Source organism: Pinus tabuliformis, chromosome X (assembly GCF_031772625.1).
Source record: "Pinus tabuliformis cultivar Carrire ecotype Pingquan chromosome X, CPIR1, whole genome shotgun sequence".
Taxonomy (NCBI): domain Eukaryota; kingdom Viridiplantae; phylum Streptophyta; class Pinopsida; order Pinales; family Pinaceae; genus Pinus; species Pinus tabuliformis.
Window position 1 is genome coordinate 987921436 of NC_142308.1, and position 25117 is coordinate 987946552.

Here is a 25117-nt window from a genome sequence, read left to right on the forward strand (position 1 = left end):
TATTATTCAAGAAATAAAAACATCATTTTAAATCAAATCATACCTTACAATATGGCTCTTCATCATGACCTCTTCCTGTAGGTATCAACATCTTGCATACATGTCGACACACCTCCCAAAGATATCCATTGTCAAGGGTCTTCATTATCAGAATCTTCATATCTCTCCGAGAGATTTCATAGTCAAGTATTCTTGATCTTTTGGATGTCGATTTCCTTCATCGGGCTTGCATATCGATCTATTCCTTCCTCACACATTCCATTCCTAGGATCTTTCAATCAGAGTTTCTTAATTATAGTCAACCACCTCATACTTCATATGAGGACATATTATGTTGATTTCATCTAGTGTGACTTATGCCTTTCTGCATCTTTTCAGAGGAGGAGATCCTTTTCTCTTGATCATGCTTCTTAAGATAGAATTGACGATCTATATTACATGAAACCATACTACATGAAATTATAAAAATTAAATACACGCATACATACCTCAATTTACCTTTAGGTCATCTAGGCCTCTTCCAGCAACTTCCTTGATTGAAGAGATCTTCAATCCCTTGATTTTATTCATGTCATCACACCATTATCTCATGGATTCCATAAGTTGGAGTTCTTTATGAAACACTAGCTTCCTCTCTAGATTAGTGAACCCTACAATGAGGATTCTATCAAAGAATTTTTGAGGATCTTGTATATCCCCAACTGGCATATGTTTCCTTTTTGACTTAATGTATGATGAGCCTTAGATGACTCCTTTCTCCTCTTCAATGTCCATTGAGGTTCCCAAGAGATATATATCCTACATGTTTGTCTGCCATGGATTTTGTCCTTCATGATTCCCATGGTGATGTCACAATCTCTTATTTCTAATGCTTCCATGATGCCATGATGCATCTTATTATCATTGTCATATCTTATAACACAAGATTTAGGAGCTTATGATATTACCCTTTTGTGAGGGATACTATCATACCCATAGGAGATATTTGATACTCCTTTTTTCCTTGCCCCTTTTCTTTAGCTTCCTCCATATTTTAGTGATATGAGCTTCCAAAATCTTTCTATAGCATTGAATATTAACTATACTTATTTCTGTATTTGCTTGAGGACCAACCTTGCCTTTCCTTTCTGGACAAGGTTTAAATATTTTATCGTTTAATACTATAGACTACAACTTGTCTTTCTCTATAGTGAGGTAACCTTCTTTGTTCATTGATATTTGTTACCTTGCTAATCAATGATGACGACTTTCTTATCATATTTCTTAGATCTTCATGAATTTATTCCTTCATTCTTTGATACCTTTACTATTGTATAGGTCTAGGTGACCTTCTTTAATTTAATTTTCGAGAATATATCTAGCATTTCATATATCTCTCTTTATGTCTCCTCTTCTTCTATTTAGGTATGAGAGGAATTTTGAGTGATATCATATGAATCCTATGATTCACACAATGCTTGACCTTCATAGATATCAATGATTTCTCTTTTCTATGAGGATTATGAAAATCCTCCTTATTCTATGCAAGGACTTCCGATTATCTAACCGATTTATAAATCCCCTTGCAATCATGAAATCATTTAACCAAATCTGATTATAAAATTGAAAGATACTTACTTGGTGTGTGAAGAGGAGATCTTCATCTTGATGCTTCTTTTTCTTGAGCTGCCCATCATTAGTATCATTTCATCACTTCCTTGGAGGCCTTCTAGCACCATGACATCAGTGGTCTTGACATCACCGAGACTGCTTCACGACCTTCCCAATTAATTTTAAGGTAATTTTGACTTCAATATATTGTTGACATGTTAGTGATACTATGTTCTCATCTGAGCACCATGATATTGAGATCACAATCATAGACAAAATTCGAGACTGTGACAAGGATATTGATATGGCACTACACAATGATGTCTATGTGCATTGTGTAGAGAGGCAATGTATTGAAAGCCCAAACTTGTCATTGAATAACATAACTAAACTGTGGGTGAAACTGTATAAATGGACTGTCTCATCATCAAAACTTCTTTGATGTAATGACTATACTGAGACAGTGATGTAATCATGGATTGTGAGAGGTATTCCTTGGATTACTTCTGCAATATATATATATATATACCTGAGACTATCTTTAATGGCATGGAGAAAGTTCAGTGATTAAGAAGTGAGGATCACTGATATACTCCATCAAACTGAGGATGAGTTGAGTGCAGGACTGTAATTACTGAAGTTGATACTCCATGAATGATGTCAACCTTCTTGTTGTATCCTTGTTTGATCCGAATTGGAGCCTTAAACTCTCTTAAAGTTACCCAAACTCTATAAAGAAACTCATGTCGAAGTTCAAAGTCTTGTGGATATCGAGCTTATCAAAAATAACCTCTGAATAATGGTAATTTGCAGCCAACACAAAGCAACGAGGACCTTTGGTCAAAGCGCTTGATTGTTGGCCCATGGAGACTGTGCATGGAGCAAAAATGGCAGTTGGGAAGCTCAAACCCAGAAATGAAGGTTGTTTCTAATGCGCTAATCGCGCATCGTTGGGCAAAACCCCTCAAGGAAAAAGTGTCGAATGCTCAGTCACAAGGGGAAATCAGAAAACCATGGGAAAAGCGTTAAAACGACAGGCAGATCCTGCACTCCAAAACTGGCGGAATATTGAAGGCGCTTTGGGTGGTAAGCGGATTTGTCAGAGGACCAAGCGATGCCATATGTTGAATGACGCGTGTCTAGCGGATGAGAGAGAAAACTACTCTCATCGCAGGCTAACGATCGAGCAAGTCAACCGCGCGATAAGAGCAATGACCGTAGGATCTGGAGGCCCCAGATCTAACGACGGAGATTGCACCTGATGGATGACCGGACCCAAGGGAGAAATAAGCTACGACGCATAAATATTTGAAGTCTGACATGGACGATGAGTTGGCAGAGATTCGTGTTTCGCGGGCATTCTTGGGGTAAACGGAAATAACGACCGTTTCAAACGATCGAGTGTTTCCGGTGAACCTGACACTTATCCGTTACGGAATAGGTGGCCACTTCCCTGCGAGGTGTGATGCAATTACTGTAACAGTTGAAAGAAGGGATTCAAACGGACAGAGGCAGGGAATGAGAGCGCTGAAAGTGGAAACAAATAGTAAGGAAGCAGATGGCTTAAAGCCACAAATTGACAGAGATAGAAAAGGCGGAATGCACAGAGAGGACAAAAGAGAAGAGGAGAGGAGAGAGGACAACAAGAAAATTTGAATGCGCAGAGAGTCTTTGGAGTCACTCGGAGGTCGAGTGAAAAGCCAGAGAGCTTAATTGACAACAACATATTGTTGTTGGAGTTGCTTGGAGGTTGAGCGACTCACATAAGCATGCAAAGGCCGAGAGAAAGAGCTTAGATAAGCCAGAGCAGAGAGCCACGGGCCACAGCTAGAGCCAAGAGCTAGAGCGAGTGCCAGAAGCGAGAGCCAAGAGCCAGAACCAGAGCCAGAGCCAAAGAGCCAGAGCTAGAGTCAGAGCCAAGAGCCAGAGCCAAGGGTCAGAGCTAGAAAGCTGAAGAGCTCCAAGAGCCAAGGGATAAGATGGTGTTCTGAGCCCAATGTTCCTGTGTAAAACATTGGAGTTGAGTGTGAAACTTGTAAAAGAACTGTTGCCATAATCCCAGAGAGCCTAATTGAGTTGATTAGAGCTCAAGGAGACGTAGCCCAAGATATCAGGGTGAACTCCATATTATATTGTTGTCTTATGTGTTTGTTTTTACTGCTGCTCTAACTACTATTATATGCATTTATATATCAGTTTAAGTACCTTCCCATAACAACACAAATAATAGATTTTAAAGTAAATAATCAACTGAAAACAAAATACAAGCATACACCCATATTTTCAAGCATTTCTTATTTCCACATTGGTTGATCAAATATACTTGGGAAAATTTAAAGCTTTGGAAGTGGGAGAGGTTCTTGTAAGTTAGACAAGAATCTTAAGAGCCCCATTTTCAGATCAGGTGGTATCAGAGCTTAAGATTGATTAACCCCACCTTCAAAGAAGGTTGTATCAGAATGCTTGATTGACAGGGCAAATATTGCTTGTCTGAAAGGTGTTTGGACAGTCAAGGATTGATTGCCTCATCGATTGTATGCTTGGTTGTAGACTAACTATTGTTTGAATTTGCAGAGGTGAAGGGAAAGCTATTGATAGCTCAGTCTAGGAAGGACAAGAAGGAAGAAGGGCTAAAGGAATTATTCTATCCCAAAGGACCTCAAAGCAACCCTTGAAGCACCAGAGGTTTTTTGCAAAAGGTTGCTTGAGTAAGCTCTTTAATAATCTTGTTTGAAGTTCTTTTGTGCATTTTGAAAATGACAACTTCCACAAGTGAGTTCTCAGATTCTTCTTTCTCCCCAATTTCCTTTGATGGGGACATGAAGCAATACTTGTCCACCATGATGGATATGCTGAGAGAAATGTATGAGGATGGAAGGAAGAGCAACATACTTAGAAAGCCCTTGAATTCCGTGGAGGAAGAGAAGCAGATGCTTTCTGGCAAATTGCAGGAAATGGAGAGGCAATTTCGTATTGCAAGTATGAACCTGAAAAGGATGCATGAGTTGGAGTCACAACTCTTTGTTGCAAAAGAAGCCTTGGCCAAGTATCAACTTGAAGAAGAGGTAAACCATTCCTGTTTGTCTTCAAATTCTTCTAAGAATGCTTATATTGGTTCTTTTGAAAAACATACCAGAGGCATAGGTTCCAAGCTAATGTCCAAGATGGGCTATGAAGGAAAAGGATTGGGCAAACATGCACAAGGTATTGTTGAGCCAATAATGGTTGAGGAAAGGCCTAAGTATTTGGGTCTTGGCTATGGACAGCCTTATGGAGAGAGTTCCAAAGTTGCCATGAAGTCCATTGAAACAGTTCCCAAAAGGAGTTTCATTGCAGGTCCTCTACCTCAGAAGTGTGAAGATTGTATTCAGGGGGAATGCAATAGCTCGAAACGTCATTCCTAGGATGCAAGTGTTCAGAAGCACACACTTGAACTAGAGAGTTGTGGAAACTCTGACAGCCTTGAAGAAAGTGACGGTGTTCCAAAGGGAGCCACTTCTTCATTTGCTTCACCTACTCATGAAGGCAATAAAGGTGAAAAAGGCAAGTATAAATCTGGTTCTAAACACATTCCTTTTGATTTTGTAAAGCATGGAAAAAGAATTGCATGTTCCTTTTGTGGTTTGGATAACCATTATGTTTCTAGATGTTGGAAGAGGATGGCCGCATACAGGAAACTTTTGAAGGAAAAGAAGCAAGTAGCCAAAGGTCCATAGGACAAGGCAAATCATGTTGTCAAAAGGATGCACATGTGTTGCACTTACTGCCATAAGAAAGGGCATCTTGTTGAAGGGTGTTGGACTTTGAATCCAGCACTGCTCCCACCAAAGTTGAAGGAGAAGGTGGAAAAAGAAAATGGCATGGATGGAAATAAAGATTTCATGATTGATGTGTTTCAGGACGATTCACATATTGATGCTGATGTGCAAACCAAGGAGGGACCTTTGAAATGGATTGGTAAGAAACGGTTAGAATTCTTATCCAATTAAGACTGCATGTCCTTTGATGCATCTGTTTGCATTTCTTTGTGGAATAAATGCAAGTTGCAGGATCTTACAAAAATGGTAAATGGAAATAGGTTTAGTAGGAAACTCATTTTATTGCTGCAACAATATGTTCATTTCAGCTTCGAAAGTACAGTGTACTTAAGTGAAAGTTGATAGATGGAGTACATGCATGAGCATGAGATGCATGTAATGTTGGCTTGGGAGAAGTTAACTTGGTCTCCAAAATGGAAATAATGATGAAGTGTTTCATCTTTTGGAAAAGAGTCCTAAAGGTCTTTTTCTACATGCTTGACTTGAAGGGTCATTTGTTTTAAAGGCATGTTTTATTGGCTTGTTATCTAGTCAATCATTTGTATGCAGATATAAGACATGGAAGGGTTCACAAGATGTGAAATATATTTCTTTGTTGAAGCAGGAGTTAGCCCATGCAGTTGTTCTCTGTATGCCTGCTGTTGTTAACAGTTGTTGTTGGTAGCTTTTCAAACAGGTACAAATGAAAGTTTTGTGGAGCAGATGTACTTCACATTTGTTTGAGCCACCTTCGATCAAGGATCAAGGCAAAGAAGTTCAAACTACCTTCTGTAAACTTCACAACAGAAGTTCTACATGAAGTCGAGGAAAACAGTTCTTCCCAAGACGACCAACCCATCCAAGAAGGGAAGTGGTTAGAGATTGTGGTTCAGAGGAACTATGCAAAGGCAAGTGTAGGGAGGCTGAAAGAAGAGGGTGTTATTACTCTCATTACTGCTCAGATCAGTATATCATTCTTTTGGTGGACCAAAAGTTCTTTTAGTGGGAAGGCGTGATCCGAATTGGATCCTTAAACTCTCTTAAAGTTACCCAAACTCTATAAAGAAACTCATGCCGAAATTCAAAGTCTTGTGGATATCGAGCTTATCAGAAATAACCTCTGAATAATGGTAATTTGTAGCCAGCACGAAGCAACGAGGACCTTCGGTCAAAGAACTTAATTGTTGGCCCATGGAGACTGCACATGGTGCAAAAACGGCAGTTGGGAAGCTCAAACCCAGAAACGGAGGCTATTTCTGATGCGTGATTAGCAAAACCCCTTGAGAAGGAAAAAGCCCCAAGCGCTCGGTCACAAGGGGAAATCATAAAACCGTGGGAGAAGCGCTAAAATGACAGGCGGGTCTCACGCTCCAAAATCGGCGGAATATCGGAGGCGTTTTGGGCGGTAAGCGGATTTTTCAGAGGACCAAGCGATGCCATACGTTAAATGACGCGTGTCCGGTGGATGAGAGAGAAAATCGCTCTCATCGCAGGCTAACGATCGAGCAAGTCAACCGCGCGATAAGAGTGATGAATGTAGGATCTAGAGGCCCCAGATCTAACGACGGAGATTGCACCCGATGGATGACCGAACCCAAGGGAGAAATAAGCTATGGTGCATAAAGATTTGAAGTCTGACGTGGACGATGAGTTGGCAGAGATTTGTGTTTTGCGGGCATTCTTGGAGTAAACGGAAATAACAGTTGTTTCAAATGATTGAGTGTTTCTGGTGAACCTGACACTTATCCGTTACGGAATAGGTGGCCACTTCCTTGTGAGGTGTGATGCAGCGACTGTAACAGCCGAAAGAAGGGATTCAAACGGACGGAGGCAAGGAATGAGAGAGCTGAAAGTGGAAACAAATAGTCAAGAAGCAGATTGCTTAAAGCCACAGACTGACAGAGATAGAAAAGGCGGAATGCGCAGAGAGGACAAAAGAGAAGAGGAGAGGAGAGTGAACAACAAGAAAAGATGAATGCGCAAAGAGTCTTTGGAGTCACTCGGAGGTCGAGTGAAAAGCCAGAGAGCTCAATTGACATCATCATATTGTTGTTGGAGTTGCTTGGAGGTCGAGCGACTCACAAAGGCATGAAAAGGCTGAGAGAAAGAGCTTAGAGAAGCCAAACCAGAGAGCCACGGGCCACAGCCAGAGCCAAGAGCCAAAGCAAGTGCCAGAAGCGAGATCCAAGAGCCAGAGCCAGAGCCAGAGCCAAAGAGCCAGAGCTAGAGTCAGAGCCAAGAGCCAGAGCCAAGGGTCAGAGCTAGAAAGCCGAAGAGCTCCAAGAGCCAAGGGATAAGATGGTGTTATGAGTCCAATGTTCCTGTGTAAAACATTGGAGTTGAGTGTGGAACTTGTAAAAGAACTGTTGCCATAATCCCAGAGAGCCTAATCGAGTTGATTAGAGCTCAAGGAGATGTAGCCCAAGATATCAGGGTGAACTCCATATTATATTGTTGTCTTATGTGTTTGTTTTTACTGCTGCTCTAACTACTGTTATATGAATTTATATATCAGTTTAAGTACCTTCCCATAACAGCACAAATAATAGATTTTAAAGTAAATAATCAGCTGAAAACAAAATACAAGCATACACCTATATTTTCAAGCATTTCTTATTTCCGCATTGGTTGATCAAATAGACTTGGGAAAACTTAAAAATTTGGAAGTGGAAGAGGTTCTTGTAAGTTAGACAAGAATCCTAAGAGCCCCATTTTCAGATCATTGTTCCTTTTGATATTCTTGAAGACAGATCCTTGTATGTCTCTTTTCCCACCCTTCATTTGACTTCAACAACTTAGCTCTGAAACCATGTTGAAGAATCTAGGGCAAGTGGGATTAATGTGATTCTTCTTGTCTTGATAACTACTTGTGAAACATTTTCATTTTCTTGTTAGCACAATCTTCTTCTTTACATTATTAGAGTGTGTGTTGCATATTTCATCAAATAGCTACCAAACGAAAAGAGACAAGAACACAAGAAGTTGGCATTCTTCCAGGGCCAAAACCTCTCCCTCTTAGAGAGGAAAACCCACACGTAATTCTTCTGATAGAGATTCCAATTGACGAACGCCAAGACCATGACCCTTGACTATCTATGCCACTCCAAGACTAAGACACCAATCATCTTCTTTGTCACTGTTGAAATCATCTTCATCACTGCTGCTTCATTGAGGTCATCATTACAGTAGTACCATTGCTGCACCTTCATCTAGAATACTGTTGCACTTTTACTGAGATCATCACCATGTCAACTAGATCTTTATACTGGCCTTGTCTTCATCGAGATCATGGCAAATGTTTACATGATTACTTCCATGAGATGCTTTTGTAGCAGGTATAAGAAGTTGGAAGTAAGCTCCTACATTTGAACAACTATGGACATCATGTGATCTAGAAGAAGCAAGATTGATAACCAGATATTGGGAAGACGAAGAAGTTCAGGCCCTTGCATCTTGATTCAAGAACAAGGGAAAGAAGAAGTTTGGACCTCAACACAAGAAGACATGAAATAGATATTCTTCCTCTAAGAAGAAAAAAAACTTATCAAAGATCCAATGTTATGGATGTTAGGAATGCGGACATTTAAAGAGAGATTTTCTTAACACGGCTAATAACAAGAAAAAAAAGGGAAGAAACATGCTTCTGCAACATATGTTGAAGATGAAAAACCAAAGAAGACCAAAGGTGAAAATGATTTCTTTTACTATTATGATTGATAGGTTCCTTTGAAGATGACAATGACATGTGGCAGGTATATAGTGGAGCATCAAGGCACATGACTAGAGAGCATAGGAAAATTTCAAGCATGATAGAAAATAAGTTGTCTCAAAGGGTTGAACTGGGATACAATAAAAACTATTTAGTTAAAGGAGTTGGAAAGGCATCCATAGAGTTGGAATCTGGTAACAATGTACATCTCAACAATGTTCTTTACGTACTGGGTTTGAACAAGAATATTGTCTCTATTTCTTGTTTATAGGAAAAAGGAAATAAAGTTTATTTTATAGATAACAAAGTACTTGTTTAGTCCAAGGGCTCTAGTATAAATGATGCAAGGGTTATTGGGATTTGTGATAGAAATTTTTATAGACTTGTAAGTCAACCAGATCAACCACTAGTACATGAAAGTGAAGGTAAACAGGCTAAAGGCCAGGCGGGTTTTAGAAAGCATCACTCAACAACAGACCACCTCGTTACGCTTAGGATCATTGTGGAGGAATTTCGTAATGATAAATCCAATCTCTTTTGTTGCTTTGTGGACTTTAGAAAGGCTTTTGATATGGTTACTAGAAACAACCTTTGGAACAGATTAGAAGAGCTAAAGGTTCCTTTTGAGTTGAGAGTTGTTGCTATAAGGTTATACGAGAATGCAATTGCCAAGTTAAAGAGAAATGAGGGGTGGTCGAAAGATATTAAGTGTAATATCAGAGTTAAACAAGGTTGCCCCCTCTCCCCTACCCTATTTGGCATTTACATCGACAAGCTAGAAGGTTGTTTAGAGGAAGCAGGATGTGCTGGCACGATCTTAGCTGGGATAGTCATCATCCTTCTTCTCTATGCTGACGATATTGTTCTTCTCGCAAGGTGCCCATCTGATCTTGATAAGCAACTTATACTTCTTAAGGATTTCTGCTCTACCATGGGTATGATTGTTAACACTGACAAAACAAAAGTTATGATTATCAAATCCAAGAAGGAAACTTACGCTAATTTTATGTATAACAATAGTAACTTGGAGGAAGTATCTTCCTACAAGTACCTAGGAATTGATATTCATTACAAGCTCAACTGGAACTTTAGCATTAAGAAAAGGATTAATGGGGGATGGAAAGCTTATTTTGGTCTTGAAAATAATTCTAAAACGGTAAACCTCGTAATGTGGGATAGAAAGAAGTTCCTCTTTGAAACTTTAGTCACTCCGGTTATCTTATATGGATGTGAGGTTTGGGGTTGTAGCATCTCTAGAGAATCCTAGAGAAAGATTGAGCAAATCCATAAGCATTTTATAACGTATAACCTCAAAACTAAAAGCAACACACCCTATCTTATTCTCGTTATAGGAGTGGGTCTTTCCCCTATCGAGAGCCTAGCTATGACTAGGCTTTTGTTGTACAAGCACAAACTCAATAACATAGGAGACCATAGACTTCCTAAGCTAGCTTTAAATTCCAGCCAAAACCACCTAAGGCTCAGACGAGGTTGGTATAAAGACACCAAGGTTTGGTTAAGCCATTGGGAAATCGAAAAGAATGTTGCATTGCAAAACATTAATAACACTAAAAATATTGTTACTTCTAAGTTCAAAGAAAAAATGTGGTGTGAGAAAGTTTTAGCAGCTAAAAGAAAATTAAGATATTATAAAGAGGTCATCAACCCCACCCTAGAATATCAAAAGTATCTCTCTGTTTTAACTAGCTCAAAGAAGAAAATTAATATAGCTAAGATTAGAACGAACTCTCATGAGCTCCATAGTGAAACAAGTCATTGGGGAGTTCCTAAAACACCATGGATGGAAAGGTTCTGCCATCTCTGTGAGAATAGGAACATCAAGGATGAAAATCACTTCCTCTTAGAGTGCCCCAAGTACAATCACATTAGATCTCAATTTCAAAATCTTTGTTACAATACTGACCTTCCTAGTCTTTTACGTTGTCAAAATCATAGTCAGCTTGGGAGGCTTCTCTAAAAGCTTTTTGAGCATAGGAATACAATCTTAAATCAAACTAAATAATTCGTTTCTTTAGGTCCGATAGACCAAAGTTTGGTCTCAGTGGACGTTAACTATCATCATCATCATAATAATAATAATAATTATTATTATTATTATTATTATTAATATTATAATAAATATATATTATATTATTATAATAATATAAAAATATAATTATTATTATATTATTATAATAATAATATAAAATAATAATAATAATAATCACAATTATATTGAATTATTATTATTATAATATTAATTCACAATAATAACCATCATTCAATAATAATTAGAATTGTGATAAAGAAATTATTATGTGTATTTTTTAAAGACCACTTATTTATGATTATTAATAATTATATAAATAATAACAACCACATTATATATATATGATTATTACATTAATATTATTATAATAATATAAACTCATAATAATATTAATAAAATTAATTATTATTCTTATTATTATATTAATTCCACTATATTTATTTTAGTATTTTTAATATTTAAAAAAATTATATATATATATATATATATATATATCTTTTTTGAGCATCTTAATAATTAGTCTAGCTCCATAAAATTCACCATAGAACAAAAGTTGATGGTTACCTTCCTTTCTTCGATGTCCTCATTTCTAGGAACACTGATGGTTCTTTCTCTTGTCAGGTGTATCGAAAAAAGAGTCATACTGAGCAATGTCTTCATGCAAGTTCCCATCACTTTCTTGCTGAGAAGATAGGTGTTCTCAGTGGGCTTTAAGGATTTCTGATAAAGACCACCTTTCTAAAGAAAAAATCCCATCTCTTTAATGTTTTTTTCCATAATGGTTATAGTAGGTAGCAAGGTGTTAAAGGTAAGGGTCGTAAGGTTAAGACTGACACATTTGATCAACATTCAAGAGCTCACCTCCACTTCATCCAAGGGACGACAAAAAATATTGTGAGAATCCTGAGGAAACATAATGTTCCCTCGACCTTTAGACCCCTCAACACCATTAGAGGCTCCCTAAAATCGGTTAAAGACCAAGTGAACCCTATGGATTTTGAAATGTGTTTATGTCATCCCATGTTCGTGTGGACCTCAGACATCGTAGAAACGGGTCAGTGTATTAACCAAAGGATTAAAAAACATGCTGGTGATATCAAACATGGGAGGACCAAATCCTCGGCTTTAGCGGAACATGCAGTGAAGACCAAGCATCACATATGCATTGAGGAGGCCAAGGTCGTCACAAGAATTTCTCAATTTCATCACCGCAAGTTTAGGGAAGCCATTGAAATTGAGCGGTCCTCTAATAACATTAATAGGGATGACCGCTGGAAAATTAGTAGCTACTGGATTCCCGCCCTCTCCTCTTAGTCTTTCTCCTTTCTTTTTTTTTCTACAGAGGACTCCCCCTCTTTTTATTTATTTTTATTGTTTTTAAGTAACAATATGTATTTGTGATCAATTTCATTTATTACTATTAACACTATCGTTTTATATATATATATATATATATTTTTATTTTTTTTTAGAACATCCTCTTTTTTATATTTTAAAATAATTTTCATTGTATTATTGTTTATTTATTCCTTTTATTATTTATTTTTATTTTTTAATATTTTTTATTTTAAGAATTTCTTCACCTGTGATTTTTATATATTTATTTATCTTTTTTATATATTTAGTTAGTTATTTATATATTTTCATTGTGGTTTATTTTACTCATTTTTCCTAATTGGATAATAAAATAAATAAATACACTAATAAATAGAGAATGAATAAGTTAACTAATATATTATTAATTATTTAAGGGGTTTAGAGTATATATCCTTTTGGTTGGTTTAGAATATTACTTCCCTGCCGGGTCAAATGTAGTGATTTTCCTCTAACAGTTAGATTGACCTACCTTCTTATTTAACCTTCCTCCTAGATTTGTCTCTTCATTTTGTAGTGAAGATGAACCACATGTTTGTGAAGATGAACCACAGGTCTCTTCATCTTGTAGTGAAGATAAACCACAATCGCTGGTTCTAAACGCGTCGACCTAATACTCTTTATGTGATTTTTTCGAAATTTTCATAAATTAACAAATTATAGATCACACAAACTTAAATTCAAACACCTAAAAAAAATTTTTGGCCCAGAGAAAATGCACCCTCTCCAATGTAATAGAGATGGATTTTTATATAGTTTATAAAAAATCAAACATGGAATGATGATGATATGTTTTGAGTATCAACCACGGACGGATAGAAATAGAAAACAATCTTATTTGTACGTCCGCGTCTTCGAGAACACAAATATTGACAGTTGAAGAACAGACCTTACAAAAGGCGTTGTTTACAGTGCAAGAACAGACTTTGCAAAAGGCATTAACAAATTTGAGAACTGGACTCTCCGTGAAGAAGACAGTGCTCCTCGATTTGGGTTTCTTGGTATGCAAGAACCTCAAGCGGTATATTCCACTGCTTCTTAATTCCCATAATCTCCTCCAACCTTTTAACCACATCATTCATCGCCGGCCTCATCCCTGGACTCTCCTCTGTACATTGGATTCCTAATCCTATAATTCTCTGGATTTCACCATGAAATTCTGAATCTCCTTTCAGGCACCCGTCGATGAGTTCCATGCAATTATTTTCTGCAAGCGCGCTCCTCGCCCACTGCGAAATTGTAACACCCATCTCAGTTAAAGTTGCGCTGGTTGGCCTTAACCCAGTGCAAAGCTCCAGCAACAATATACCATAACTGTATACATCGGCTTTTGGCGAAGGCATCGTGGTCAAATAAGCTCTCTCTGGTGCGCCAAAACACCAATTGTCAGCATATTAAACATTGAATCCTGAATATCATTTTAACCCTACTCTAAAAGTGATTTTCCAAGTTCAGAGAATTCAGAAATTTTACTTTCTATATAAAAAATTAGATGCAAGGGTGAAAACCTATACACCTATTTTATTCTATAAATAAATAAAAATCTATGTATCCTATAAATTTCTGAGAAAATCCCCATTTGGTTTATCTATCTGTACCGGGAGCAGTGTAACCAACAGTAAAAGCAAAGGGAGGCCTGGAGGAGCTATGGGTGACGCCACTGTTGCTAATTATTAGGGCCAAACCGAAGTCAGCAAGATGGGGTTCCAAATGTTCGTCCAAAAGTATGTTAGTCGGCTTCACATCGCAGTGAACGATGGAATTGCTGCAACCATGATGGAGGTACTCCAACGCAGAAGCCACTCCCACCGCTATATTCACCCTTTCTCTCCAATTCAATCGGCAATCTTGTGGACCATGCAGTAGAATGTCCAAATTAAGATTGGGCATAAATTTGGACAGGAGCATCATTTCACGAGTGCTATGGAAATACCCCAAAATTCTTAACAGATTTCTATGGCGAAGCTGCCCTAGAATGTGCAGTTCTGATAAGAAATGCTTCTTGGCCAATGGTTCCTCTAATTTTATCCGTTTGATAGCAACAGGTTGGCCGTTGGAGAGGATTCCTCTGTAAACTGTGGCAAAGCGGCCTCTCCCGATTATTTTATGGTCGCTGAAGTTGGCAGTCGCTGCAGCCAATTCCTGTTCGGTTACCCTCCACAAGGGGCTACACATTCTTTGAATACGAGCTTCTTCAGCTTGCAGAGCAGATGCTCTGCGCTCTCTGTAACGTTGTAGTAATAGGAAGAGGAAAAGAAAGAAAGCTGGGATAAGCATAAGCGTGGCAATTATGGGATAAACGAGGAGAACAAGGCGACGAGCGTAGAGGATCCATGATACGATACTGCTTGCTGTCATCGTTAGCGTGTAACAGGTTGCGATAGGAAGCCCTTTGATTCCATGCCAGGGAGCCTCAAGGAACAGAGTCATGGCGATCTCACTGTGGAAAGTCGTAAGGATTTCTTTATTCTCTTTTACTCTACTGCGTTACATTAAGGTCTGTATAAAGAATTCAACCACTCGTTGGAAAAACAGTTACGCGCGCATCGTAGTCAGAGTGGTTAGGATGGCCAATAATTGTCCGAAAAGTTATGGAAATTTCAGTCATATTTAGAAAAAATTTGAAAAAGATTTTTGTAGATCTAAGTTTTAGTTATTAAACTTCAAAATTTTAAATGTGCTAGGTGTTGAATCTATTTTCACTATAAAAACACGATTCAAACGGGATAGCCACTTTCACATTTGCTTTGGGCACGGCCGCTGTCTATTTGTCCATTTGCCTTTACTGAACTGTTACCAACCCCCACCGCTCCGTGCCTTAATACTTATCTTTGGGATTAATGCCCCCAAACTGCCACGTTCATATTGAATATTCTTATTTGGATAAGATTCTGAGTAAGGGTTGTGGGTGGTCGGAGGGTCTCATCAATTATGAAAGCAAGCGAGAAAAAGGCAATCCCCGGTTCTTATCCCAGCCGGGGTTTCTTTCTGGGATGAGCCCACCTGCGCCATTTTTCTAAAAAAAAATTTGAACATTTGTTACCCAAATTTTAGTCACTTTTGACACAGCTAATTCAGCCCATTCCTCCACCTCCATAGACGACTCTATTAGGATTTATGTTTCAGAGCGCTTGCGAGGAAATTGCTTGATGTATGACTTCAAGACTAAATAGGATATTGAATTGGAAAAAATGGAGGTCAAAGCGCATTGCTCCCTCAAGCGAATTCCAGCGTTCGTTTGAAAAGCAGTTCCATCCGCGTCGTGGTCAGAGTGAGTTGGATTTGTGTTTCACAAGCGGTTGCCAGGAAATTGTTTGATCTTTGATTTTAGGATTCAGTGGGATATTGAATTGGAGAAAATGGAGGTCAAGGGGCATTGCTCGGAGTAGGTGCGATTTGGATTGTTGTTTGTGTTTGAGGGCGCTTGCGAGGAAATTGTTTGATCTTTTGACCTTATGATCCAGCCAAGATATTGACTTGTTTAAAAAGGAGCTCCAGTGGTTTAAAAGTAAGTCTTGTTTGGTGAAGCTAACAAGATTTCAGTTTAAATATCAATATTTTATAGCTTGCTATGTTTTAGGTTAAAAGGAATCTTGTGAGTCTTGGTTCTTGCTAAAATCATACTTTTTTTATTTGTGAGTTTTGGCTAAATCATAAGATCTGGTATCTTCAGTTCAAGATTTAGTATCTTGCTTAAGTCTTGGCTCTGGGTAAATCATAAGATATTTTCAGTCTTAGTTCTAGGTAAATCATACAATCTGGTATGTGCTAGTTTTAGCTATACTAAAATTGATCCGGATAATTATCTAAAAAAGATTTTATGTGCGAGTTTTAGCTATACTAAAATTGATCCTGATAATTATCTAAAAAATAATATTAATCCTAGTAATTGTCTAAAAAATGGTCTAAATTTATTTGTATGTATTTATTAAATATGGATAATAAAAAATAAAAAAAATAACAAATGTAATATGCAGAGTTGCTGTTTTGTACTGGTTTCTTATGTAAAATGTAATTGATAGTGGAAATTATTGTTAGTTATTAAAGCTTGTGATTTGCACGGTTATATTTTTTAGGCAACATTATAATAGTTTAAATCGTCTTGAACTTTTGAATTTAAGTTAAAATTCCACAACACATGGCATCCATTGGCTTTTGTCTGCTCTCTATATTCTTAAATAACTAATGCATCTACAAATGTTTATAAGTATTTATCTTGCATTATTTGACAACTTGATATTTTGAGGCCTTATATGACTCATACACAAGTTGTCCATAAAATCAAGCTAGCTATTAAAGCTAGGTAAAAATTTTGAAAGAAAAAAATTATACAATATTAAATGGATACATAATTAATTATAAAACGGCATGTTGATTATAATTAATTAGAACTCAATTTATGAAAGTAAAAAGCAATTCTAATGATCTTTTTTCATATATATATATATATATATATATATATATATATAATTCAAGTCAAATGTTGATCATCAATCTAAAGAAGTCATATTAATGTAGGTAAAAACTCAAATGTGGCAAGGGTTTAGGGGAAGAACTTAGATTGCATTTTCAAAAATATATTTATATTGATATAGAAAGTGATAGAATATCATAATGTGTTTGTTGGATTTTTTTTGTAGTTTGTGCAATAGTATTGGAGTCCTAGTACCAAGACTTGGAATATGTTTTGTTAAAAATTTCATATTATAATCTAAGAATATTTTATTTAAGTAGTGACATAATAATTTTAGATGTTTTTTTTATAATAAGTAGATTATATATGTCAATATTATAAATATGAATCTATATATAAAAGGATTTCATATATATATATATATATATATGAAATCCCTAAAAATATCATAAAATTTAAAAATTTCTCATTAATTTAGAAATATTTTAATTTAGTAGTGACATAATAATTTTAGATGTTTTTCTTATATTAAGTAGGTTATATATGTCAATATTATAGACTTGAATCTATATATAAAGTGATTTCACACATACACACACATATATATACAATTACACATTAATTAAAAGTCAAACATGAGTTTGACACACTTACCTAGAAATCAAATTTTCATAAATATTGAGATTTGCAAATTTTGTAAATTATTTTCAAAAATTACATATTAATTAAATGTCAAACATGACTTTAACACACTTACCTAGAAATGAAATTTTCATAAATATTGAGGTTTGATGTGTGTATAGTTTTTTATAAATATTGAGATTTGTTATGCACATACTTAGCGGCATATAGTTATATATATATATATATATATATATAATAAAATTTTCATAAATTTGAGATTTGATATATGTACTATTTTTCATAAATATTGATATTTGATGTGTGTACTATTATGACACTTGGGAACATATAAATTTTTTTAATAATTTTTTTTTTAACTTCTTTTATTTATAACTCCTTATGTCACTTTATTTATATAAACCAATAAAAAATAAAAATTCAAATTTAAAAATTATTTTTAATTTTTAAAATATTCATTTTAATATTGTTTTCAAAATTTTAATAAACTTCATAAAATCGTTTTAAAAATTTTAATAGAAAAACAAACCATTTTCACTCTAAAATTATTAGAATATAACTTACCTATAAACACGTATAATAATATTTCCACATCGAACCTATCGAACATAGTGAACCTCGTGAACTAACAACCATAATCCAAAGTTTTTGAGATGTAAATATATTATTAACTGTATTATATTTATCGTTTTTTTCGTTATACATGATAATATATATCTATGTACTACTCAATTTTATTTATATTAAAGAAATGAAAAAATATTTTATGATAGTTTTTCATATTAGATTTATAATGGATTTATTGATGTTACTCATTTTTGTGCAATTTAGGCATTTTATATTGCATTATTGTGTAGGTTTTCTTTTCATTGGAATGGATTTTAATATACCAAATCTCCATATTTACAATTTTAATTAATTAATTAATTAATTAATTAATTTTTTTACTTTATAAAATTTTAATAGGGAAAATCAAATTATAATAGATTTATTATTTTATGGCTTAAAAACTATACACTTTGGTAAACAATTTAGCTCTTTATTGGCTTTCTTGATTCGACCATAGAAGCATTATTAGTAGTTTATAGGCTTCATGTTTTAGAAACCCATAGTTTTTCTCATGGTATTTTCATAACATGTTGTTTGTCTAAGAGTATGATGACTCCATTATAAGATGTCTTTTGGCCAAACAATGATAGATCTATTATTAGGAGCTAATTTCCCCACAAAGGTGTCTAAGATAATTTATGATGTCCTTGTATTGTTGTATGTATGTGTTTATTTTTCTCTCTTTTTATAAGAATGGAATGAGAGCTAAGGGAAGAGCATTGCATACAATAAAGGTTATGTGGTTGTACATGGATAATAAGATATTGATGTAGTAGATCTAGGCTACATAGAGGATAGTCAAGTTACAATAAGGAGGCCACATAGTTGCATAGAAAAATATCTCCAATATAGTCATCAAATATATGGTAAGGTGTTTTGTCAAAAGTGGCAACAATTTGAATTCATTTGCACAAAAGACACTACCAAGGTCGATGAGGAGCTTTTAGTAGAGTGCAAGGTATGGTGAGAACCCTCATGGGAACCTTGAAGATCGAGCTGAGAGTAGGAGACGAGTGGCGTACTGAGGCCTAAAGAGCACACATATGTTGTGGTTGTGATAACGATTGAAGCACGTTCAACTCAATTGATCTTATTAGATCAACATGGAGATATACACAAATATATGCATGTTGCAGTCAAGGAATTAACCAGAGGAATTCCCAGTTATAACAGAGGTTGTTGGTGTGAATCAGAAATAACTCGAAGGATCAAGCCTTGTGTTTTAATTTCAAGGCCTAATGAGAAGCCATGGGGGCTAGGAACATGGGAAGAAAAATAGGTGGGCATGGAGGTAATGGTAACCAAAGATGAAAGGAATAGTGGAATGATTTATAAACTAATGAAATTATGCTTAAAATTTGAAATATACACTATGAAGATTTATTTCTCCTTAGATTTATGGATCTGTAAATTATTGTTTATTATGTATGCATGTAAATTATAATTATGAAAAAAATAAAGAATAGTGAAATAAAAATCACAAGTCATAGATTAATAGGAGATATATCGTGTGAAACCCTTTCAAGAGAAAATCCATTTGGAAGGTGAGGTCACTGTACTCTCTTTCTCTAAATGGAAAATGGATTCAAGTAAAAGGAAGTGAGGCTCGTGGCATGTGAACTCTTATAGTGCACTAACCCTCTCTTTTATCTCTCTCCTTATCCAATCTCCAACTATTCCTACTAATTTATGGAACAAAATTCACTTGAATAGAATGGAATCCCTTTTCCTCCTAGTGGCCTAGTTATAACACAACTCGATAGCCTACTAGTTGTTAAGTTTGACTCCCTCAATTATTAACTAGAGTTACAATATGGAATCTTCTAGAGTCTCCTTCATTGGGATCTCGTGGTTACCCATTTTCTAGGAATAAAGGCGCTAATATGACACCCTCTTGAATTATGGTGGTCAAAAAAAAAGTTCAACTTTCAAGTGACATTAATTTTGTATAGAGACACCGATTAAGGAAATTCTTGCATTGTTGGAAAGATATTTTTGTATAGAATAGGATAAAAAAGTGACCCACTCAAAAGAGTTTTACCCCCAAAAAACCATTGCTTTATTCCTTAAACTTCTCCTAGAAGGTTTCAAACCCCAATTTATCAAACTAGGTCCTTCCAATAAAAATGGACCTATGTGTTTTGGAGAATTTGGTATCTATGGATAAATACTAATTCCCTAGATAAGTAGTTGTATCTAAAACAACAATTTAAAGTTTTTTAGACTTTTCCTATAAGAAATAGATAAGATGAGAAGATATAAGACCTACCTGTAGTTCCTCTTTCCTCTCGTCTCCCTTGTATTGATCCTGTTGCTCCTTCCCGTACTTAATCCGCTTGAGAAGTACCCTGTAAACACAATAAAAACAAAGAACCAATCAAAGCATACGATCTATTGAATATAAGTGAAAGGAATCAGATAAAATTCACACATATAAGCATTATGAAACATATGGGGAAAAGGTTCAAACACTTTATTAGATAGAGGAAGGAATTACAACCATTGGTGTCTGATTCAAAGCCATTCCTCCAGCTTGGATCCCATCCACATCACATCAAAAGCATGATAAACTTGTAGCATTACAATACTTGCTTCGAAGCCAAATCTCATAGCAGCATTATCTCCTTAAAATTCAACATAATCCAGCCCCTGATCACTTAGATGAGTGGTCAATCTATAGAAAGATGAAGGAGGTTTTGTCATAAACGGTGGCATTGAATGGCCTTCCATACTTAGAATTAGTTCCATGGAGGAAGGGATGAGAGGATAGGATGCGCCTTAACTCATTCCTCATCCATTTTTGAGCTCATAGGAGTTGATAAGTGAGGGAACCTTCTAGATGACTCCAAAAGATAATAATATTCCCCAAACCCTATGTGAATTTCGCTCATTCTCACCCAGCACAGGTGAAAGGAAGCCTAAGTGCTCTGTAGAGCACCCTGGCAATGGACTCAACTGCTCTGCAGTGCACCTTCATAAGGGCTTACCTGCGCTGGTCCCTCTAGAGGCTATTTCTAGATGTCTTCAAGTCATGAAACTGTCTGGGAAGGAGGCATTCAAAGGGGTGACTTGTTTAGGGCATGAAGCAACTGAAATTAGGGTTTGATGAGCCCTAAAACACTGATCTGGATGTTGGGATTTGATGTGCCCAAATGGATCTGTAACAGCTGCCCCCTAAAGCATGAAGTCAGAAAAATGCCAATGTCGAATGAAATGCTTTACGATGTGATGAGGAGGTATCAAAGTGGAAGGTGACCTGCATCAATTACAATAAATATATCATGATATTTGATTTTACATGAATTGCTGAGGGAAGGCATACCCATGCTCAGCTTATAAACTTTCATTACATGTACATAAACAGTCGTCTACAGATATAGACCCATGATCAGAATGACCATCAATGTAAAGCCATTGTACATATGATTTAGTACTCCTGAAATCACAGCCCGGATGGATGAAACTAGATCCAGGGTATTCTATCTCATTCAATCGTTTGCTCAAGTACGAGTCTAACCATGTGAATATGTGATCTGAAGTCAAACATGGGAAGACACCATTTGATTACCATCCGATGATGTAAGTTGTTAACAGATGTGAGAGAAATCACTGATAATGATAATGATCCTCATGGTACTGCAGTACATTCTGCGTGGTGTTAATGGATAATTTGATGTTGAACACCATATAAAGTCTTTTGGTCGAAGGCCATTGATGTATGCCTATCGCTGGAAGCGAGAAACCTGCCATTGATGCATGCAAGCCTCAAGGTATTGAGAGGGTGTTTCTAAGTCAACTTCTTGGATAATGAGCTGATGTCGACAAGAAGCAACTCATCGCAGGAGGGCCTTGATGTATCCCACATCAACGACACGAAACGAGTGTAGTGATTTTTGAGATGGAATTTGATTGACGACACAAGGTTCAGGAATGGCGATCATGAAAATGAAGGTTTATGGTATTGCAAAGGATGAATTTTGACTAAATGACTTCTCTTGAACATGTCGGCGACACTAAAGTGAATTGGTAGCATTGACCCAAAACAAAGTGATGGATGGTATGATATACCAATTGTGTGATAACCATGAAGCTAATAACCTAACCCAAATAGTCACGATGATGGAGTGAAAGTGTCATGTTCAAGAGCGACCTGCTACCATAAAGTGGTTTTCCCCTTTTTCCAATTTTGGCCAATCATTGCTGACCAATGCCTCTTTATTTTTATCAATCTTGAGGAGGATAACATATTCTTGTTGTATAATTTCACCCTTCGGGCGAATCCACCAATATTTGATGTTTTAATGAGTCTAGCAAAGGTGAAACTCGGTCTTGTCTAGATGGACAAGTTTGTCGCTATTTGATGTTTTAACGGGTTTAACGACAAAGATAACTCAGTCCTTTTCATGCTTAGAGAGTTTGAAAAGGGACAAAAAGAAAACTCCACAAGTTCTTTTTCGTAAATTAATCTCTCAAGCCCAAAAAAGCGTAAAATAATACAAGAGAGATATCGTTCCCAATCCATTAACGAGCTGGAAAGGACAAGCGCTCGGCAATCTTTTCATGTTTAGAGAGTCTGAAAAGAGCTTAAAGAGGACTCCAAGGGGATTCCTGTTTCGTTTTCAACAGAGCTCAAAAAAGATATAAAAGTGTGCTCTGTGGTCAAAGGTACAATTTACAATCGAGCATGTTGAATTCTGTAAGTCAGTTAAAAAACCTGCGCAAAACACCACCAAATGGATTAAAATATCTGTTTCATAGGCAAAAATAGGTAAATACTAATGTTTACTTGATTAATGAACATGAAATAAACATAAAACATGTTTTTACCATGACATTTTTACCATTTGGAACTTACCATTCAGTTTTGTGATCTGAGCTAGTCTTTTACCTTGATCTTCACCAGTTGATTGCGAGAGATTCTGCGGACCATTTCTTGAGCCATCTGGACCAGGTAGGAACTAAACCTCTCTACTTTCTTTTCAATTCATTCTTTTGTCATTTCATGCAAGTTTTAGGGTTTTTTGGGGCCCCTGAGGTTTCATTTTTTCCCTGGGATCAACGCAGGCTTTCACATCGAAAATTGTGCTGAAGAGCACCTAGATAGAAGACTGCATGCTTTGAAGTGCACTGTCTCTGTGCCTTGGCTGTGCTGGGTGAGTTTCCCAAGTTTGTTTTAGCTGTTTGCTCCAAAATTTGTCCTGTTTTTTGCATGGAAAGGATCCTAATTAAGCTTATGATTATGTTTCAGGATTTCATCAGATCAGAAAGTCAATTACATGGCAAGAAAGAGAGCATGAAGAACAAGACATGGTTGCCCTAAAAAATACGGGTACAGTTGAGGCCCTCAAAAACTTTGGGTTACTCAAATAATTCAAGTTGTCCGGAATGAGGCAACACATAGAACTATTGTAGTTCCTTGTTCGTGCATGGGATCTGACATATCAGACTTTTCACATTAGGGACAAGATGGTCCCTATTAATATTGATGATATTTACTTTCTTACCAGACTGTTGAGGTGAGGTGCCCCCATCTCACTTTCTGGATTTTCCCGTGGAGGTGAATTGGTGAGAGATTACATTAGATAGTTTTGTTGGCGAGGTACACAACCTAGCAAGGGTGGGAAAATAAACATCAGGGATGTAGGTGATTTTCCTTTGAGAACGATCCTCTTCACAATCACAAAATTGGCTGGCAGTGTGACACTACATTTGACGAACAGATCTTATATGCAATATGCACTGGAGTGTCTAGAGCCAAAAGTTTTCAACTGGTGCAAGGTTGTGCTTTCTTTACTGAAAGAACAATTGACTAAGGTAAAAGTGGTAAGACGAAGAATTTCTGCTATGGTTTGATCTTAATTGCTTTTTCCTTAGAGAAAATCCCATTGATGCAACCACAACATGTATCACTGGGTGTAGCTGGTCCTAGAGATCCATGTATGCAGAGGTGGGTCGAATTGATGGCTCGACATGCTTTTCAGTCAACATCATTTTTTCCCCTGCATTTTTCATTTGGCTCGAGTGACAACATCTTGTCATCGAGGAGCATCCATATTCAGGGATGGATTTCCGTGGAGATCCAGATTTGATTCTACTAGTTGGAGCACAATGGGGTGTTATGGGTAAGTTGTTTGACCAAAGTATTTTTTGATTTTTCAAGTTTCTACATGTTTTTTTTGTGTTTTTAATTTTTCCAAGACTAAACTAAAATTACTCTTATGCATGCAGATGTGGGTACTGTTCGACCTGTGGGACACCAACAGGTTGCAGGTGGGCCAGTGCGGAGAAACATCGGGAGAGCGGTTCTCCAGGACTTGGATTTGGTTGAGACCTTAGCAGAGTTGCAGGATCACATAGAGGGATTAACCCTTGGCATTCTGGATGTCCGAATCAAGGAGTTACCTATGAGGTTGTAGCGCCACACTATTGGTGTTCCTAGCCATTGGGCGAGGCTTTTGCGCATGATAGCACAGGTTGTGACCTGTTACCATGAGCACCACTAGATCGTTTTAGGATGTTTTGCATGCATTTTGAGTTTTTTAGGTCAAATGACCGAACGTGTCTTGGACACAAATTTTGTAAAAACTTTTAAAACACCTATCTATTTTACTCTCAGAGTTTTCTATGGTTATATGCAATCCTATTCAACTGATGATGTGAATTGAAAATATTACTTTTACATGCGTCACAAATGTTTATTTAGCACATAATTCGCCAGAGAATTAGTTAATGTGTTAAGATTTCTGGAAATATGTTGATATTGAATGTGTTCAAAATGTCTTTCCAAAATACGAACTCTAAGGAACATACAAAAAATTGTTGGATTTCGGACAGTATAAATGTTCGTTAGTTGTAGTACAACGAGTTGCGGGTCTAGCCTAACGATGATTCGGTGAATTCCAAGTGAAATGGCATCAGAGTGTAGTTCAAAC

At 36.5% G+C, this 25117-nt stretch overlaps 1 protein-coding gene across 1 annotated transcript; it reads right to left on the reverse strand.

Moving 5' to 3' along the window:
* Positions 1-13373: 13373 nt before the first annotated feature.
* LOC149143037 (receptor-like serine/threonine-protein kinase At1g78530) lies at positions 13374-14985 on the reverse strand. Its single transcript, XM_089449753.1, has 2 exons — positions 14119-14985; positions 13374-13883 (listed from the first exon to the last, which is right to left on the reverse strand). Exons 1-2 carry the CDS (start codon positions 14948-14950, stop codon positions 13459-13461), a joined length of 1257 nt encoding a protein of 418 aa, XP_089305879.1. The 5' UTR covers positions 14951-14985; the 3' UTR covers positions 13374-13458.
* Between the last annotated feature and the right edge of the window lie 10132 nt (positions 14986-25117).

What these genes read in the sequence shown, in the direction of transcription:
- LOC149143037 (XM_089449753.1), bottom strand. Translation starts at nt 14,950, where the DNA reads ATGACTCTGTTCCTTGAGGCTCCCTGGCATGGAATCAAAGGGCTTCCT. An exon ending in TGTTGGTTACACTGCTCCCG is followed by an intron (nt 13,884 to 14,118) that starts GTACAGATAGAT and finishes TTGGCGCACCAG; the next exon opens with AGAGAGCTTATTTGACCACG.